The 21509-nt window shown below is 36.0% G+C and overlaps 1 protein-coding gene across 1 annotated transcript; it reads left to right on the top strand.

Moving 5' to 3' along the window:
• Positions 1-18384: 18384 nt before the first annotated feature.
• On the top strand, positions 18385-21113 carry LOC109817269 (uncharacterized). The gene is made up of 4 exons (XM_083074384.1): positions 18385-18556; positions 19983-20325; positions 20381-20795; positions 20913-21113. The coding sequence occupies exons 1-4, from the start codon at positions 18385-18387 to the stop codon at positions 21111-21113; spliced, it is 1131 nt and encodes a 376-aa protein (XP_082930510.1).
• The last annotated feature ends 396 nt before the right edge of the window (positions 21114-21509 follow it).

The following is a 21509-nucleotide window of genomic DNA, read 5'->3' as shown; positions in this document are numbered from 1 at the left end:
GGATAATATAATTGGAAATATTGGTAAGGGAGTTTCAACTAGAAGTGCCATCAAGAATATTTGTAATACTATGGCTTTTGTGTCACAAGTTGAACCTAAGAGTATTGATGAAGCACTAAAAGATGAACATTGGTTAATGGCCATGCAAGAGGAACTAAATCAGTTTGAAAGAAATGAAGTATGGGATTTAGTGCCATTACCAACTGATTATCCAATTATAGGAACCAAGCGGGTTTTTAGAAATAAGCTTGATGAATCAGGAATTATTATAAGAAATAAGGCAAGACTAGTGGCTAAGGGGTATAATCAAGAAGATGGAATTGACTATGATGAAACCTTTGCCCCTGTAGCAAGGATAGAAGCCATTAGATTACTTCTTTCTTATTCCTCTGTAATGAATTTCAAGCTTTATCAAATGGATGTGAAAAGTGCTTTTCTCAATGGGTTGATACAAGAGGAAGTGTATGTGGAGCAACCACCAGGTTTTGTGGATTTTAAAAATCCTAATCATGTTTATAAACTTAAAAAGGCACTCTATGGCTTGAAGTAAGCTCAAAGATCATGGTATGACAGGTTGAGCAAATTTTTGATTGAGAATGACAATGTAAGAGGGAAAGTAGATAATACATTGTTTGTGAAAAAGTTTAAAAATGATACAATGTATGTTCAAATCTATGTGGATGATATTGTATTTGGATCTACCAATGTCTCTCTATGCAAAGAATTTGCTAAGACCATGCAAGGAGAATTTGAAATGTCAATGATGGGGGAACTTACATTCTTTTTGGGGTTGCAAATCAAACAAATGAGTAATGGAATTTTCATAAGTCAAAGCAAGTATTGCAATGAACTATTGAAAAAGTTTGGTATGGAAGGGTGTAAGAAGGCTGCCACACCAATATCCAATACTTGAAATCTTGACTTGGATGAGAAAGGCATATCTGTTGATAACTCAAAGTATAGAGGTATCATTGGATCACTCTTATACTTGACAGCTAGTAGGCCTGATATAATGTTTGCTGTGTGCTTGTGTGCAAGATTTCAAGCTAATCCAAAAGAATCTCACATGAAATGTGTAAAGAGAATTCTTAAATATCTGAAAGCTACAACTAATGTAGGTTTGTGGTATCCAAAGGGAGTCTCACTAAGTCTGATAGGCTACTTAGATTCAGACTATGCAGGGTGTAGACTAGATAGAAAAAGCACAAGTGGTACTTGTCACCTACTAGGTAGTGCACTTGTCTCATGGCATAGCAAAAAGCAAGCTTGTGTTGCTTTAAGTACAATTGAGGCTGAGTATATAGCAGCTGGGAGTTGTTGTGCTCAAATTCTTTGGATGAAGCAACAACTAAGAGATTATGGAACTGAGCTAAATAAAATACCTATGAGATGTGACAATACAAGTGCAATAAATTTGACCAAAAATCTAATTTTGCACTCTAGGACAAAACATATAGAGATAAGACACCACTTTTTGAGAGATCATGTTCAAAGAAATGATTGTGTTGTAGAGTTTGTTGAGACTAGTAAGCAATTAGCTGACATATTTACAAAACCTCTACCAAGGGAAAGATTTAATCAATTAAGAATTGAACTAGGGATAGTCAATGAATCTTGTTTGAATTGATTGTGATTTGAGAGTGATTGTGTGATTGGTTGGAATAAGTATGAAACATTGATGCATAAAAGAGAGTTTTCAAGAAGTGAATTAGACTTGGAGTAATTTGAAAAGATAAATTTCTGAGAAACAAAACTTCTCTGGAATAATCGATTATCTTAAAATTTAATCGATTATTTCAAGTGAGCCCATAATAATAATCGATTATTTGGGTAATAATGGATTATCTGGGAGATGAAGAATTCCAAGAGCCTATGTAATAATCGATTATTTGGGCAATAATCAATTATCCGGTAAGAAGAATTCCAAGAGCCTCTGGAATAATCAATTATCTAGGGAAATAATCGATTATCTGGGAAGAAGAATATGAAAAGCCTCTGGAATAATCGATTATCTTGGAAATAATCGATTATCTAGGCAAAATTGAGAAAAACAACCCTCTGGAATAATCGATTATTCTAAAAATAATCAATTATTTAGTGCAGACAAGGTTTTTAAAGGTTTTTTACTGATACAAATAATCGATTATCTGCGCGACGTTTGGTTTTTATGAAGCATTTTGAACGGTTTATATGCGCGCCAAATCCTTAACTTCCCATTATTCTTTAGTTAAGAAACCTCTCCCCACTCAGAAACGTGCTAGGGCATAAGAACCTCCAAACCCTCTCATTTCTCCATATTCTCACATTCTCCCAAACTCTCAAACCCTAACCTCTTCATTTCTCTTATTCTCTTCTTCTCCACCAAAACCCATCCATGGCTTCTTCTTCCAAAAGACCCAAGAAGCTGGAAGTGAGGGGGAGCAAGCGTCCTCTTCCCTCAGGGAAACTAATCTCCAAGTGGTTTGTGGATGAGAAAACCCAGGAGTATTACTTCGAGTGGTATGCGGGTCAGAGAATCATCCCTCCCAAAACCCTGAAGTTGGAGTGGTTCAAGGGTTTAGCTTTCCAACTCTGCTGGAGCACCAAGACCTTGGGAAGTTCTTGGAACTGGAAGGACCCTACTACCCTGAGCTGATTAGGTTATTTCTCTGCTTTGCTACCAGCAATGAAGGGATAATGCAATCTGTTGTGAAGGGCAAGCTGATAAAGCTTGATGCTGTTATGGAGATGTCTAGAAGGCATGAGTCAATATATTCGGGTATTCTTGATCGGTTTGATACTCTTGATCATGAAATTAACCGACTCAAGAATCACCTTGGGATGCCTGAGGACTCAGATTGATTAGTGCTCTGTTCTGTTTTTAATTAGGAAGTTTAAATTTCTAGTTGTTAAAATTTCAATTTCGACTGGGTTGTAATCATTTTAATTTCGGAACAATTTTATTTCTTTATGTTGTTGAACAATTTGATTTCAGGTGAAATTTGAAGGTTAAATTATGATATTATGGTTGAATGATTTTGATTTGGTACATTGGTAGTATGATGCTCTATTTTTTAGCATTGATATATGGTGTGTTGTTCTGTGTTGAACATTGCTATATGGATTCTTTGATGTTTGGTTAGCATAATTAATAATGTTTTTGAATTCTGAAATTCTGAATTGTGATATTGGAGTGTATCTGGTGATTTTGGCTGATGACTATGACTTGAATACTATGGTTCAAGTTCACAAAGTTTTTGTTGATCAATACCTATGTTGTGTTAAATCAGTTTTTGGTATTGTTCTGAGCATATAAGGAGTATGCATAAAGCTCATACTGTGTGTTGCGGACATACATAGCCTGATTTGTTTTTGATGATGTCCAAAGGGGGAGAAAGGTTTTGTTTTGGTTGTTTTGCAGTTTTTGAATGTGAAAGAAAAGGCAAAAGCAAAATGAACAAAATGGCTTAAGCTTAGCTTGGTTTGTCATCATCAAAAAGGGGGAGATTGTTGAGATTGAGGGAGCCTGAGATTGATGAGATCACCTCTGAAGATTAAAAGTTTTTATGATAACAAATGTGTAGAACATACTGACCAAGGACATCAACAACTTAGAAGTCAAAAACAAAGTCAAAGGAAAATGTTATGTAATAGGGATAGCTTTTAGATTGCTTTGATTGAGTTTATCTTTTGTGTGTGCTTTGTGCTTAAGCTAATCTGTGTCTAATCTGATTAGGAGTGTATGATGATGAGTTTAAAAGGTTAAGAAATTATTTTGAGACTAAAAATAAGAGTTTTGAAAACTAACTCAAAATAATCGATTATCATTAAATATAATTGATTATTCCAACAATAGGCAAAAAAGGATGCCTTGCTGAAATAATCGATTATTTGTGAAATAATCGATTATCCCAGAAATGACTCTCTGGAATAATTGATTATCCAGCAAAATAATCGATTAAATTATTCTTGGTTGATTTCCAGAAATCATGAAGAACAAAATAATCGATTATTCTTTAAAATAATTGATTATCTGGTTCTGAAAATCTTATAAATAGTTTGACCATTTTGAAACTTCAGAACAGAGTTAGAATTGAGAATCAAAATTAGAAAAGCATGTTTGTGAAGTCTTTGTGACATTCTTAGGAGTTTTCTTTGTGAAACCAAGAAGGAAAAATGTTTTTGAAAAGCTTTGAGAAAAGATCATCATCATCACATTCTTGAAAGGGAAGAGATTAAGATTTGCTTCTGAATTCTAGGTGAATTCGTTCCTTAATTCTTTGTGAATACTTGTAAATCTTGAGTAGGATTCTCAAGTGGTAAGGAATTCTTGTAGTGGGTTTCTACAAGGGGTGCTTTCTTGAAGTCAAGAAAGTGGTTATCTTGAATGTAGGAGTATATGCATGTGTGGTATGCTTGTAAACCTTCTTCATTAAGATAGTGGAACAAATCTTGATCAGGTTATGATTGAGGACTGGATGTAGGTCACATGTGGAGTGGCTGAACCAGGATAAAAGACTTGTGCAATCTTCTCTTACCTTTATCTTTTACTTTGTGTAACATCTTGATTGTATATTGAAAAAATTGTTCTTGATTAACATGTTTGCATGAGTAACATTGGTTTGAACTGAGTATTACATATTGTTTTATTGGTTAATCAAGAAAGCATATAGGATTCATTCTTCAATAACAAGTCTTTAAGAAACTTCATTGAAAATTCATTTTTAGAAAAGTTTAATTGAAATAAAGATCCTAAATACTCTGAAAATTTTTAAAGTGTCATAGAATCCAATTCACCCCCCTCTTGGATTGAGCCATTCTTTTCTAACAGTCTACTCCTTCTTCACTATATCTTGAAGTTGAGAAATCTTTTCTTGAAAATTTTTTTGTTTCTGATCCCCAACTTCATGATCAATGGCAACATTAGGGTAAGAGTCAAGACCTTTATGAATAAAGAGAGTATTTTTCAATGGTTGCTTGGTTATAAAGTAACTCTCCTTGGTCACAAATTCTTTAAAGGAGACCCCTTCATCCTCACTCTTCCTTAATAAATTTTTTTATTTTCTTTCTTTCTTTCTTTTTCTTTTCATTTGTTTTTGATCCTCAAACACTTGGGGTGGTGTTAAAGGATTAAAAACAATTTTTCTATCTTTATGAGTGAAAGATATTTTGTTAGTAAGGCCATCATGTATAGTATGTTTGTCAAATTGTCATGGCCTACCTAGCAAAATATGACAAGCCTCCATAGGGATCACATCACATAACACTTTATCTTTATAATCCCCTATAGAAAACTTGACCTTCACTTGTTGATTTACCTCCAATTCATCACCTTCATTGAGCCAATGAAGTTTATAAGGTTGAGGGTGAGGAATGGTGGTGAGTGCTAGCTTGTTAACCAACCTTGTACTACAAAAATTAGAGCATGATCCATTATCAACAATGAGAGAACAAGGTCTTTTAGAAACTAAACATCTTGTATGAAAGATGTTCTCTCTTTGTGATAATGAAGTGGGACAAGGTTGGCTTCTAAGAAGCCTTTTGACCATAAGAAGATCACCATTAACAAGATAAATTTTTTTATATTTTCTCTTCATGGTCACTAGCTACTTCCTCCTCATTCTCACTAGAAGAAGATGAAGACTCTTCACTATAAATTTCTTTTCCCCTAAGTATCATAGTCTTTTTGGTGGGGCATTGAGAGGCAATATGGGCTCTACCTAGACATTTGAAACATTTGATTTCACTGGTCTTTGTGCTAGTGTGTGAGGTGATCTTTTTCTTTTCCACATCTTTTTTCAATTTCTTGAGTTTTAGAGGGATTTTCTTTAGAATAACTCTTGAATAAACTTCCCTCCCTATTGAGATCTTCCTTGATATAAGTTTTAGAGTTGGTACTTTTAGAAGATTTTCTAAGTTGTTGTTATTCTACCCTTATACAAAGTTGGACCAAATCATCAAGGTCCCTATAAGGGAGTAACTCAACTCTACCTCTTATATCAAAGTTGAGACCACTCAAGAATCGTGCAATGGTCAATCTCTCCTCTTTCCTTATACCAGCCCTCATTAAGTACAACTCCATTTTTTGTCTATATTCCTCTACACTCATATTCTTTTTTTGAAGTCTTTGGAGCTTATCCATAAGCTCCCTACTATAATAACAAGGTATGTGCTTCTTCTCATAGCACTCCTCAAATCATTCCAATATTCTATGGGTAGATCATTATGGAGTCACCTTTCCCTAACCAAGGCTGTCCACCAATACATAGCTTGTACTTGGAAAGCTAAGGTGGCTAAGGGAACCTTTCTTTCTTCCCCTACTTGGTGACAAGTGAAAATTTGTTCCACTTCTATTTCCCAATCCAAGTAGGCATCCACATCCTTTTTTGCCATGAAAGGAAGGGAGATCAATTCGTGATTCCCTAACCTTTGGCTCTCTAATAATTCTCCTAGGAGTAGGTTGATAATATTAATCTAAATTTAAACTTCTTACCTCCTCTTGGCTTGTGGAACTATGGGAACCTTTATGACTTTTCTTTTTTTGATTTAATTTTTCTAAAATTTTTGCCTCTTGTTGCTTAACCTTTTGTATCTCTTCTTCAAGGATGGCAAGTTGTACTTCCCTTTCAATTCTTTCTTTTTCTTTGGCAAGTACTTCTTGCTTCCTCCAAAGTTTTAGTGACTTTAACTCCTTAACAAGGTGGGAAAAACTTTTTGAAGAGTCCAAATCACTACCACTTTGAGAATGATTACTCATGGTTAAGTAAAAAGATTTTTATATGCTATGCAAAAGGAAAATGTTTTTCGGACTTTTCTAGGAATAAGATTAGCACTTGGAGGTCTAAGTATAAAAATTTCACTATCAAGGGAGGTGAGCTACAAGGATCCACTTAATAACCAAGCCTTTTCAAGTGGAAATTATTAAACCTCCTTATGGTAATCTCGATTCCACAAAAATTTTCACAAAAATTTTAATGTTTTATGATTTTTAAATATTTTCTTGTCTTCTATCTAAACGTGAGCAATTAACATTCTACACAAACTAGTCGAAATTACAAATTAAAGCAAGTAAATAATTGAAACAAATCAAGGATCGAATTTTCCTAAGTAGAAGCTTGAAATCATATGAAATTTTCAAGCCACTTCCACTAGATCTACAAGAGTAAACTATACGGATGTAGATATACCTGACCAGCTTCTTAATACTCCTTCCAAGCTATTACAATTTGAATGAAATCAAAGAAAATTGCAAAGAAAATCAAACTAGCCTAAGAACAACAAAATTTTAGAGATGGAAATGGCAACAAATTAGTGACGGATTTGGCTTGAAACTGATTTTTCCAGCAACCAAGTTTGGTCACTAATTCGTCCTTAGTTTGATTCTCTTTTCTTGTTTATTACACCTGCACAATCAACAATGTAAGTCCAAAAATATTGAAGGCCACCTCACAATGGAAAGGAATGATCTCTCTTGTGAAGGTTATTTAGGAAGGTTTGATCTCCCAAAACCGTCTAGCCTTAAGTCCTTAATCTTCTTCTAGGACTTGTTGATGGAAGGTGGCTTAGTTCCATGCACGCCCTTGATCTTGGTTCAACAAGGGAGACTCCAAAATGGAGGTGATGTTGGCGGAAGCACAAATAGATGATGGTGAAGATGGTTTGCTCAAGGTAGTATCATCCAAGTGTAGGATGAGACCTAAGTAGGGTTTTGCTTTTATGGTGGAGATGGAAGGAGGTTAGCCAAAGGCAACCTAGAACTATGGAAAGGTTGGTGTTTAGGGTGGTTGAAGGTGGCGCACAAGGTGAAGGGAAGGTGTTTGGTGGAGGTGATGCTCCTTTTGGTTAGCTCACTTCACTAGGGTGGTGAAGGCCAACCAAGGAAGGCCAAGCTCACTCACTCACGGTGGTTTAGGGAGGAGGAGAAGGGAGGGGCCGTGGAGTTCCTAAGACTAAGGAGAATGACAATGAGGCAAGAATGCACACTCAATATCACTATAATCCAAAGTATTTACAAGTGGTGGGGTGTTGGGTATTTATAGGAGGGGAGGCATCTAGGGTTGCATTTGGAGTAGGCAAATGCATTCCAAATGAAATGCAAATGAACCCTAGATGCAACTTGGTGCCCAAGGATGGAATCTATGGGTCTAGATTGGCTACATCAAGGTGCATGATAAGATCATGCAACCTTTGACCTCCACTTGGGCCTAAGCCTTTCTATCACCAAAAATAGGTCCAATGGTCACCAAAAATACGTCACCTCCTAATGGATGCACCCTAGTCCAATTAAAGTCCTAAGCATCTAAATTACCCCATAATACAAGGGCAAAATGGGAAATACAAAGAAAATAAATCCTATGACTAAAATACCCCAAAATACAAGGGTAAAATTGGAAATACAAAGAAAATAAATTCTATACCTAAAATACCCCTAAGGTAAAATTTGGAAGTAAACATAGTTAAGGCCCAAAAAGTAGGCTTATTCCTCTTCATGGGTTTTCAAGTCTAACCCATTCCTCTTGCCTCCTTCAAAATGTCACCCCTTGGGCTTCGTGGCCTTATTGATATTCCATCATTCCCTCCCTCTTGAAAAGGATTTGACCTCAAATCAAGAGGTTCGTCATGATGGGCTTTTTGATTAACAAAAACATAAAAATAAGCGTTAGATGTAAAAGTATATGATAGTAATGGAAAATGTATCCTACGAAAAAGATGGTCTAAATGAAAAGGATTAGACTCCCCAATAGTAAGGATAAGATCCTCTCTACTGTAAAGTCTAAATGGATAAATGAGACCTAAAAAGGTAGAAACACTAAAACTATAACACATTCTCCTAAAATTCTTGTCTAAACTAAAAGGACTAGACGCACTAATGTTAAGGATAGGATCCTTCCCATAGTGAAGTCTAGGTGTATAACTAAAACCTAAAAAGGTAAAAAGACTAAAACTATGGCACACTAACATATGAGTCTTAAAAACTAAAATATCTTGCCTAAAGTGTACAAGGTAATGTCCTAGAGATGTGCTAGGAAACAAAGAAAGTACCACTAAAAAATTTCCTAGACAACTTTTTATTGCATTATTTGTTGGATATGTAAGAGAAAAAGGTGTTAAGATGTGTTTAGAAAAATCATATAATCTAAATTTGTCTTGTAGGGAAGTAGCCAAGTTAAGTGTAAATAAGTTTGAACTTCCTTCAAGATCAAAATTAGAAGATAAGACACCATGAGATGTATCCAACAAATTATTCAATTTTGAAGTTGGGTGCATTATTGACACAACCAAGGTAGGAAAAATCCTACACAAAGGAATGCTATTTTCCTTGGGCACCACCAAGGAAGTAGCACAAGAAGTGAGATTAAGTGAAGTCCACTTCTTCTTCACCAAATCTTGAAGTTGAGATTTGTTTGCTTTAAAAAGAGTTTGTTTTTGATTCTCTACTTCATGATTAGTGGCATCATAAGAGAAAGAGTTAAGGTTTTGATGAATGAAGAAAGTCTTTGTTAAATCATTTTCAATGGGAAAATGACTTTCTTCAAGCATAAGGCCTTTGGAGGAAATATTACTCTTCTCTAAGGGTGTTGGTTGTGTTTCTTTTTCTAACCATTCTTTAACTATTTCTACACTTTTCTTTACCTTTTCTTTCTTTCTAAGTTCCTTTTCTTGATTTTGATACCTAGTTGAGTTAACCCTATGTTTGGATTCACTATTTTCTTTCCTCTCAACTAAGGTAATAAGCAACCCTTTTATTTCTTCACTATTCTTTTCTAACTCTTTTTCTTTTCTTCTTGCTTCTTCCTCTCTTTTTATACTTCTTTTTAGGTACTCTTTTATTTGCCTAAGTTCATCCCTAGAACTAGATCTAGAACTACGCGAATTATGACTATGAACACTAGAATGCTCACTCATCTTTGATCAAAAAGGTTTTCACAAAATTTTCACAAAGAGCTAAAAAGGTTTTCACAAAGATTGAGTGATAAAAAGATTTTCACAAAAAGTTTTTAAAGGTGCAAGATAAGTAGGAAAGGCTTAAATGCACAAATTGAACCTTCAAGGGGAGGTGGACTACAAAGAATCACTTAATAACCAAGCCCTCTTAAGTAGGAATCACTAAGCCCTTACCACTTTTCTTACAAAACAATTTTGACACTACCAAGTGTGTGTGTGCACGCACCCCTAGTAGGCAAAAATTAAGCCTTCTAAACGTTTTTGGAAACAAAGGATAAAAACTTAAACAATTATACTAGTAAAGCTATAAAGCATGCAATGGAAAGCAATTTAAAACAGACACTAGTCGAGGTCCTAGTGAAGGTTTTCAAATCACCTTCTCTACACGAACTAAAAACCAAGTTGTAGAGGTTTAAAATGGCCAAAAATTACAAACCAAATGGGAAAGAGGAATGGCCTAAAACAAAGAGGCCGAAAGCAAGAAAAAACAAAGTAAAAAAATGAAAGCAAGAAATTTAAGTCTTCAAAACTCCTTCTCTTTGGCTCCTTCACAAATAGCAAACGTGTTAGCACCTCTCCAAAGTGTTTACTCTCCTTTTGGTTTAGTGAAAACCCTTCCAAAGGCTAGGTTGGGTTTTGGTTCACTCCTCCACTCAATCCACCAAAGGATTGCTACTTTGCTAGTTAGGTGCTTCACCTACAAGTCAATGAGAACAACCAAGAGCAAGAGTTCCAAAGAAATAAAAACTGAAAAGGCTAATTATGAAAGGCTAAACTCAGATTGATTAAGATGAGACAAAACAAAAGAGATCAAAGGAAAGACAAGCAAAAAAAATTAAGACTCAATCAATAGAAGCTAGCACTCAAAAGAATTAAACCTAGAATGGCACTAGAATGGTTTGTGTTTAAGTTTCACTTGATTAAGTCCTTTAGTAATTTCGGTCCAGCCAAGGTATAAGTCCCAAAATAAGTCCAAAATGGTCAAGTTCCAACTCCAATGCTAAGGTAATTTGGTCCAAGTCCACAAGTCAAGCAACAAGTCCTTTTTGTCCAAGGTATTTTTTTTTTTTTGTCCAAGATTTTTTTGTTCTTGTTCTTTTGGTCACGGCAATTGGCTTTTAAAATGTCCTTGGGTCCAATTTTTTTTTTTTTTTTTTTTTTTTTTTAAGTTTTCAGCCCAAATAGTTGCTTAGGTTTTGCACTTGTGGTGGCACAAAATTAGGTCAAAAATATGTAGCATAGGAGCAAGACAAGTGGCGTGAATTTAGAGGTCCTTAGGGAATATTTTGAGTGGATTTTGTTTTGTACTATTTAGGTCAAGTTGTTTAGCACAAAAAGTCCAGCACCTCTTAGATTCTTTTAGGGTTCTTGGCAAACAAAAGATAAACTTAAACAAGTGAAAATGCAAGGGTAAAGATGGGCGGTTTTTCTAGCATGTGCAAGGAGGTTCACACATGGAAAATCATGGCAACATAGAACATGCTAGAATCTATTAGCATGCATGAATGACCTAGATAGGAATTCTATATGACACGCCCACTTTAAGATGTATGCATCATGGTATTTTTCATGTTTTCATGCAAGGTGTTTGGCACATACATGGAAAATGTGTAAAACAAAATATAGGAAGTAAATTGACAAAACAATAGGTAGATTCAAAAAGAAAAATGCATGATCATGTAATACTCAACCTAGCATAGAAATATGACAACCTAACAATGGAACCTAAAACATGGAAGGTTCAAGGAAAACAAGCATGAACCACACAAAAATATATTCGGTCAAGAGAGGAGAAGAAGTGAAATGACCGAATACAAAAATAGAGCACAAGGAAGACTCAAAGGAAAGACAAGGAAAGGAAACATTTACCCTTGAAGAACCATGGCTCTGATACCACTTGATGGAAGGTGGCTTAGTTCCATGCACGCCCTTGATCTTGGTTCAACAAGGGAGACTCCAAAATGGAGGTGATGTTGGCGGAAGCACAAATAGATGATGGTGAAGATGGTTTGCTCAAGGTAGTATCATCCAAGTGTAGGATGAGACCTAAGTAGGGTTTTGCTTTTATGGTGGAGATGGAAGGAGGTTAGCCAAAGGCAACCTAGAACTATGGAAAGGTTGGTGTTTAGGGTGGTTGAAGGTGGCGCACAAGGTGAAGGGAAGGTGTTTGGTGGAGGTGATGCTCCTTTTGGTTAGCTCACTTCACTAGGGTGGTGAAGGCCAACCAAGGAAGGCCAAGCTCACTCACTCACGGTGGTTTAGGGAGGAGGAGAAGGGAGGGGCCGTGGAGTTCCTAAGACTAAGGAGAATGACAATGAGGCAAGAATGCACACTCAATATCACTATAATCCAAAGTATTTACAAGTGGTGGGGTGTTGGGTATTTATAGGAGGGGAGGCATCTAGGGTTGCATTTGGAGTAGGCAAATGCATTCCAAATGAAATGCAAATGAACCCTAGATGCAACTTGGTGCCCAAGGATGGAATCTATGGGTCTAGATTGGCTACATCAAGGTGCATGATAAGATCATGCAACCTTTGACCTCCACTTGGGCCTAAGCCTTTCTATCACCAAAAATAGGTCCAATGGTCACCAAAAATACGTCACCTCCTAATGGATGCACCCTAGTCCAATTAAAGTCCTAAGCATCTAAATTACCCCATAATACAAGGGCAAAATGGGAAATACAAAGAAAATAAATCCTATGACTAAAATACCCCAAAATACAAGGGTAAAATTGGAAATACAAAGAAAATAAATTCTATACCTAAAATACCCCTAAGGTAAAATTTGGAAGTAAACATAGTTAAGGCCCAAAAAGTAGGCTTATTCCTCTTCATGGGTTTTCAAGTCTAACCCATTCCTCTTGCCTCCTTCAAAATGTCACCCCTTGGGCTTCGTGGCCTTATTGATATTCCATCACTTGTGAACTAATGTTTACTCCCTTTGCACAGGTTTGATGCCACTTCCAGCTAGGAATCCAAAGATAAAAATAGAAAATGCTCAATTAGAAAAGGTTAAACCAAAGTAGAGTAAGAATTTGACATACACCAAGAGTTCCAATTCAAGACTAAAAGACTAAAAATTAAGACACACCTAGAGGTTGGAACACAATTGGAAAGTCTTAGATTGGCTCTAAATTAGATTAACAAAACCAAAATCAAAGAATAAGAAGAAGAACTAAATTGATTCACACAAAATTTGAAAATCCGGTTTCAACTTAAGTGGAAAAATATCAATGTATTTTTGTTTCTCCTTTGGCTTTTCTATTTGAATCTTTGCTTTTTTTTATAATCTTTTCTTTTTCAATTCTTTTCTTGAATTCTTAAGGAGTATATTGCCTTTTTCCAGAAAATTTTCCAGCCACTATAGATAAGAAATGCAAGTCTGGATTGATCCAAATTTTTCAGTTACAAGTAGTTCCAAATTGAATGAAATTTTGGTGCATATTCTTATCTAACTTTTACTTGTTTATCTTCACTTTTTCTTTCAAATTTCTTTTCAATATGATTATGTTTTTCCTCTGTTTTAACAAGTAATTTTCCAGATTCCAAAAATCACAAAACATACACCAAAATTGAACTACTTCATTAGCCAAAAATCAAGTCAATAGAAACACAATTTTGTTTTAAGGAAATTTTCTTGGAAGCAAAACAACACAAACAAGAATGACACAATGGAAACCTAACTTTAAGAATCCACCAATGAACTAATGATGGATATGAACTCAAAATTGCAAAGAGAAAAGCACATAAGCAAAGCACAACTATGAAGCTCTCGGCCAAAGCAATTTTAAAGTAGAAAATGAATCAAACAAAAGACTAGACTAAGCACATCTTGAATTAATGATAATAAAATGACTAAACATGACTCTAGACAATTATAGGATTCAAAAATGAAAAACACATGCAAGACTCAAAAGAATGACCGAATCAAAACAAGATTAAGACTCAATCAAAAAGAAAACTGCACAAGTAGAATCCTAGACTTCTAGTGATTGTGGAATGAACACAAATACAATCACTCACTTGGATCTATCAAATTTGAGTAGAAAATTTAGATCCAATCGGTAAGAACAAAAAATGAGACAATCAAGAACACAAAAAAACAATTTCAATTGGTGAAAGTGAAGCACATAACCTCAAGTGAAGAACCTAAGCTCTTGATACCAAAAATGATGGCAACTCCAAGTGGAAAGGATGGATGTTCTCTACTTCTTGAGTTGCACAACTCCGATCACTTCCTTGAGGATGCTAGAATGAAATTCCAGCCACGGATATGAGAGAAAGAAGAAGAACAATGGAACCGGAATCACTTGAGCCAAGGGAGCAAAGGATTGCTCACAAGTGTTTGACCTAATTCCTAGAAGAATACTCTAAGAACTTGTTCGGCCAAGGGTGACTTTGAAGGGAGAGAGTGCTGAATAATTTTCAGAAATCTCATAGAATGATCAAAGTGATTACGAGAATGAAAGGAATGAGTATTTAAGGCCACGGATCCAAGGAAAATGGGTGCCAACTCCATGTGCTATAAGTGGCACCAAATTTGAATTCAAATTTGGACGTCCACTTGCCCATCCCATGTGCAACCTTCCTTTCTAGAATCTTAATTGCATTTAGAGGTAATTTAGGGTTTATTTAAGTGTTCACATGTGCAGCCACCTTTGGCACAAAACATGTGACTCAAATGAAACTCAAATTATCCTTAAATGTAATTACAACTCTATGATTCATGCCTAATACTTGTTCCTCTTAAATTCCTATTCTAATGGCCTAAATACAATGACCAATCAAATACAATAGAAAGGAAAAATTACAAGAATGAAAATGAGCCCAATATTGGGTACCAAAAGCCCAAAGGCCCATGAAGCCCAAAACTAGGCCCAATAAGCCCATGACCCAATAATGCTACTCTGTGGTCCAAAATACAAGACCAAAAGATATGAAATCTATACTAATATAATATATACAAAATATAAGAAAATGGACATCTCAAGATATGGCCCATGTGAAGCTCAACTTGGGCCTTCCAAGCCCATCAGGCCCACTAGATCTTGACTGACCCAAACCTTCATGTCTAACCCATTCCTCTTGGTTCTTTCAAGATGTCACCACTTACCCTCCTAGACATGATTCCATCAATAGGACATACACCAAGAGCGTAAATATTTTTTATGTTGTAATAAAATCATTTTTATTAGCCGTTGACATCAAATCATAAACATAATTTATTGAATTTAATAAAAATATATCCCAAAAATACTATAAAAACTTATTTATAATTAATTGGTCTAATAAATTTCAGATTAACATACATATGCAAGAGAATGTATGAATTTCTTATAAATTTTTATTGAAATTGTAATATGGATATAAAAAATATTTTTTTAAAAAGTTACATGCAATATAAAATTTTTAATTATTTTTATTGGAACCGAGAAAAATATCATGATTTTAGTTATAAATTTCTCTTCCATAGTAATAATATAATTGTTAAGGGGCAAGTTTTCGAACTTCATGATTATAATAAAATATTAATTAATTAATGATATTATAGATAATTTTAATTTATTTTATATATTAAACATAAATATCTATTTTGTACATGAGTATTTTTAGGATTTTTTCTTTCACGAAAGATATTTTGGAGATTTTTTTAAATTTTTTTATCTAATTTAATTTTATTTATTATAATCATTTATAAATTAAATTTTAATAATTTTATTATAAGTTATTAATAAAAGAAATAATATTTACTATAATATAAATTATTTATTATAAAATTAAAATATAATTTAAAATTTAAAAATATCTATTTATACACATTTTAAATATAATTACATATTTAAACATAATATTTATTTATATATATAATTTATTATAAATTTTAGTTATATGTAATAAATATTTAATTTATACATTGTACAAATTAAAATATTAATAATAATTGAAAGTATATATAAAATAATGGTTTTAATAAATACAATTAAAAAAAATCACAAACGAAGTCATACATCCTATTACGTCTTTAGTATTTTTTTTTAAAATAATAGTTAAAGTTTTACTTAGAGTTACAACTTTTATTTATTCATTCTTATTTTGTAAATAATTATTGGTATATAAAATAATAAGTAGTAAATGATAATTACAAATTTATTTTAGAAGTTATAGATATGACCTTGTGACTGTCACAACTTTCTCTTAAAAGCCATATTATCCATTTGGATAATCATTAAATAACATTATTTTTAATGAATAAAAAAAATTATAACATTCGCTTATATAAAAAAAAATTATATACTAAAAGAAATCATCTTAAATGTATTATAGTATCTTGAAAAATTAATCTTATTTTTAATTAGAGATATTAAATTTTTATATAAAAAAAATATTAACAAATTATAACATGTTTTTAATATTAATTATTTTACCTTAATTATTGAAAGACCCGCAAACTTTTCTTCTTCCTCCTTCCCCTCAACACTCTCATTTTCTCCTCACTTTCTTTTCCTTGTTTCAAATTTCTGAACTTCCTTGTGGTGCTTTTGTTGTTGAAGGTTAAGAGTAGAGGTGAGGAATTCTAGTCAGAAGTGTGGACCTTCTCCTTCTTCTTCTTTCTCTCCCCGAAGCTCGGATTCTACTTCTCTAAGATAAGGAAAGTTAGATTGTAAACTTATTTGTTGTATGGGAGTTTAAGAACTCATTTGAAGTAAGAATGTCAAGAATCATTGATTGATTTGAAGAATTTCTCATTTTCGGGGTTTCGGGAAAATTAGAAAAAATGCTGATTTTGATGCGTTTGATGGTTGCATGTTGAAATAAAGCTTGTTTTTGAGTCGTATGATGTAAATGTATTTCATTTCATGGATTGCATGTGCTTGAGTTGGCTGATTTTCAGGTTTTTGGTTGAAATTTTTGAAGTTGTGAGGGTTGCTGTTTGAATTCGCATCGGGCATAGTTCTTGGCGTTGGGTGTGTGTTCATCAGGGAACTCCATTGTCCAATTATGCTGGGCGCGAGGTTGGTTGCACCGAGCGAGATTAGGAATGGAAGTCTCTGGATGAATCACGCTGGGCGTGGGGAGAACCATGCCGGGTGTGATATCAGATAGTGGCCAAAAATTTTGAGTTACTGATATGGTGTTGGGCACGATTTGAGTGCGCCAGGCGTAGAGACTCATTGGGGGTCTCTACCTGGGGTAGCATCGGGCGTAGAATGAGCGCGTCGAGCGTGAGACCCTGGTGAGGTCTCTACCTGATTTGCGCTGAGCACGAGTTTGGCACGCCAGGCTTGGGAGACTCTTGGAAGTCTCTACCTACCAACTCGCCGGGCGTGGGAGAGCTTTAGAGCTCTCGGGTTGGGTTCAGGTCGGGCGCGAGTTTACTTGGGCCAGGTGTGATGTGTTTGATTATACCGATTACAAGCGGCCAATTTGAGTAAAGTACAAAGTCGAAAACTTAGTTCCTAACCAAGTATCGGAGGGTTGTAGTATTTGGAGGATAGTCGGTAGGCTCATCCCATAGATGGCTTATTTGAGCAAGCTAATGTTGTGGTAGGCCTAAACCCAGCTGTTCTATCCTGACATAGTGCTATACTTCCTTGTTTAAGTGGTAAAGTCTGAGAAATAGTGAAGTTGTGGATTGATATCCAAATTTGATGTTTACCTAGCAAGCCCAAAAAGGTTCTGTGTTGTCGGTTCGGTAGAACCTAGCCACTTAAACTACTTACCCATGTTGTAGGAGATCTCTGAGTTGAACTACGTGACGATGCAAAAGTTGTTGATGAGTTGAATTGATGTTGATATGAGTTGTATATATGTTGTTGTGTTGTGAAGCTGTGATTTAGTTGGGTGTTGTTATGTGTTGAACTTTGAATTGTTGAAATTGTTGTTCTGTTGTTAAAGTTGTAAGTTGTCTATATCTATATGTTGATTATTTTCACTAGCTTACCCTTGCATGTTTCCATGTGGTTTGGACTGCGATGATCATACTGTGTATGGGAGCAGAGCAGAGATAGGCTGGAGAGTAGTAGTAGTGCCACAGGTGGTGGCTGGAGCTGATTTTATGTAGGCTACCTCAGTGTAGCATTTTGTTAGTATTAGACATACTTTGACTTGTTGAGCCTCAGGCTAGATATATGTATATATTCTTTTTGTATGCATATTCTACTTTTGTGTAGTGTTGTTCTGCAGTGTGACGCCCAGGCGGGTCGTTACACTTTTATGGTATCAGAGTAGTTCGAGTCTAGTGGGAACTCTGTGGGGGTGGTCCCTTTAGGCTTTTATTGTGATTGAAATCTATGTTGTGCTGGATGTTGTGTTGATTTATGTTGAGTGGTTTAGATGTAGTGTGTTGAATGAGTTGTTACTTTTGTAGAAGATGCCTAGAGCAAATGAGTAGATAGCCCATGCCATGTAGATGATGGCTATGGCTATGCAATAGCAGAATGCCTACTTTGCAAGGATGGATGCTGAGAGAGCTACAGTTGGTGCAACAATACCATTTGGGTCACAGGAGAGTCAGGATTTGGCTGAGTTCTGCAAGTGCCATCCTCCACAATTCAAAGGTGATGCAGACCCAGAGGTGAATGACCACTGGATCTGTGAGATGGAGAAAATATTTACGGTGCTGGGATGTTCTTAAGAAAGGAGGTTGGATTTTGCCATTTATATGCTGGTTGGGGAAGTTGAGTATTGGTGGAGGGGCACTCATCAAATGTTAGTTACCAGAGGAGTGGTTGTTGATTGGGAGTGCTTTAAGAGGGTGTTTCTCAAGAAGTATTTCCCAGAGAGTGTGAGACATGCCAAGGAGGCAGAGTTTATGAGGTTGCACCAGGGAAGTTTGATAGTGTCTGATTATGCGATGAGATTTGAGCACTTGGCTCATTTTTATTCGTAGGCTATCTCTAAAGCCTGGAAGTGCAGAAATGATAGACTATGGCCAAGGCCAAGGAATCCAAGAGGTGATATATTGAAGGAACCAAGAGGAATGGGATGCTGGACCATGGGCCAAGGGCCCAATCTCTAGAGCTATGGCCACCTTAAAGACTAGTGGACACCTTGAAGATCAGTGGGCTTTCCAAGCCCAAGGTACTCTTCAATTTGGACCACTTTATCATGAAGAGAAGGCATAGTTCTAGTTGTAAATATCTTGTACATAGTTCTCTTGTATAGGCTTATTTTTGCCTTTGTATTTGTGAGGCACTTTAGTTTCTTTTATTAGTCATTGTATATTGATTCTAGGGTCGGTTACTTGGAGAGTTTGACTCCATTTAACCTCCTTTGTTGATACATTCATTTTCTATTTTTTTAGTAGGAAAAGAGGGGTGGCATTTAGCAATGCTTGAGGGTGTGACTAGTAATTGGGCCAGAATTGGGCTAGGAAAAATTTTACATATTGGACTCATTTTGCTCCTAATTTTTCATAGATTTGATTTAGCTAGGTTTCATCATCATTGGATGAACCTAACAAAACCAAATCAAAAAATTTTTGAAATTAATTCAAGGAGCCAAAAGAGACCAAATTCGCCCACCTTGCCTAGTCTCCTTTCTTTGACCGAATTACTTCTCTAACCTTCAAGGAGATGAGAAGCTTGTGCTACAAGCTTCTCCTTAGCTTGCTTCCCAAGCAAGCTAAGTGAGAAGCTTTCTCCACAAGTTTCTAAACTCACCTAGAAGGTCAACTAACCTTACCATGGTTCCTAGTGAACCATGGTTAAGGTTAGCTTGCTCCTTAAGCTACCTACCTCTATATATTTGTAATTTCTACTCTTGTAATCACTTTTGACATTAATGAGACTTAGAATTCAGAAATTCTCTCTCATTTCAAGAGTCCAATTTCGTGGAGAATCTCTTTCTCCTAGAAGCTTCACAAAGGAACTTCTCCTTTGTGCTTGGTTCCTCAAGTTTCTCTCATTCAAGAGAAACCGAACCACCTTGGGAAGCATCTTTAAGCTTTTGAAGCTTGAACTCATCCAAATCATCCATTAACGTGAAGAACCTCAAGAGAAGAAGGGACTTAGCATGGTTCAACTTTAAGAAACATCAATCTTCTCCAAGTAGTTCCATCAAGAAAGTTTGCTGAAGGTTTGAAGCAGGAGTTGAAGAGGGTGGTGGTGCCTATGGCCATCACTGAGTTTCCGGCCTTAGTTGAGAAGGCGAAAGTTGTTGAGCGGTTGGAAGGTGGAAACCGGGTGGAAAAGACTGTTGAGAGACCAACTAGGTCCAAGAGAGGTGGAGGTCAAAGGAAGCCTTATGATAGGCCCCATTCACAGCAAGGGGGTCCTATCACAAGGAAACCTACTGACATAGTTAGAGATGGAAGTCAGAGTGGAGCTGCCACTCTCAAATATTATAGGTGCGGTGGACCCCACTTGATTTGGGATTGCCCTCACACCGAGAGCAGGTGCTTTAGGTGGCCAGATGGGTCACGTGTCGACTAGTTGTCCTGCCGGTGCCAGACAGACTAGGAGTGCTCCAAGGGGTGTTAGACCTACTACAACTGGGGGGGTGTTCACCTTGACCGGAGTCGACGCTTCCACTTCATCTGATCTAGTGAAGGGGAAGGGTAAAGCTACTGGTAAGGATGTGATGATTTTGTTTGATTCAGGAGCCTCCCACTCTTTTATTTCCTATGCATGTGCTGAAAAGTTGGGTTTGCCTGTACGTGGTTTGGGGTTGAGACTGCTTGTGTCTACGCCCGCTTCTGCTTCTATTGTTGCTTTTGAGATATGTGTTGGTTATCCTTTAGAGATGGGTGATAGGAAATATGGGGTGAACTTGATCTGTTTGCCTTTAGTGGATATTGACATAATCTTAGGGATGAATTGGTTTTCTGCCAATCACATCCTTATAGATTGTGCCAATGGGGAGTTGGTTTTTCCTTAGGTGGAGGATGAGTTGTTAATTTCAGCCAAATAAGCTGAAACGTTGTTGAGAAATGGAGCAAAGTGTTGTATTCTGCTTGTTGTGATGAGTGTGGATACCAAGAAGGTTATTGCTGACATAGAAGTCATTAGGGAATTTTTGGAGGTGTTTCCGGATGAAGTACCTGGGTTATCTCCTACTAGGGAGATTGAGTTTAGCATTGGTTTGGTTCCTGGTGCAGGGCCAGTGTCGGTTGCTCCCTATAGGATGGCCCCAGTAGAGTTGGTTGAATTGAAGAGACAGTTGGAAGAGTTGTTAGAGAAGTAGTTGGTGAAGCCGAGTGTATCTCTATGGGGTGCTCTTGTGTTATTGATGAAGAAGAAGGATGGAGGTAGTCGACTGTGTGTTAATTTTTGACAGTTGAACAAATTGACCATTAAGAACAAATATCCACTTTCCTGGATAGATGACTTGATGGATCAATTGAAGGGAGTATCGGTATTTTCGAAGATTGACTTATGGTCAGGATATCACCAGATCAGGGTGAAGGAGGGTGACATACCTAAGACTACTTTCAGGACTAGTTATGGTCACTATGAGTATGTTGTGATGCCGTTTGGGGTGACTAATGCCCCGGTAGTGTTCATGGATTACATGAACAGAATCTTCCGACCTTTCTTGGATAAATTTGTGGTGGTGTTCATTGATGACATCCTTATTTAT

This window comes from Cajanus cajan, chromosome 5, assembly GCF_000230855.2.
Source record: "Cajanus cajan strain Asha chromosome 5, NIPB_CcT2T_4, whole genome shotgun sequence".
NCBI classification, from domain to species: Eukaryota; Viridiplantae; Streptophyta; class Magnoliopsida; order Fabales; family Fabaceae; genus Cajanus; species Cajanus cajan.
This window is presented reverse-complemented; position numbering and strand designations above follow the sequence as displayed.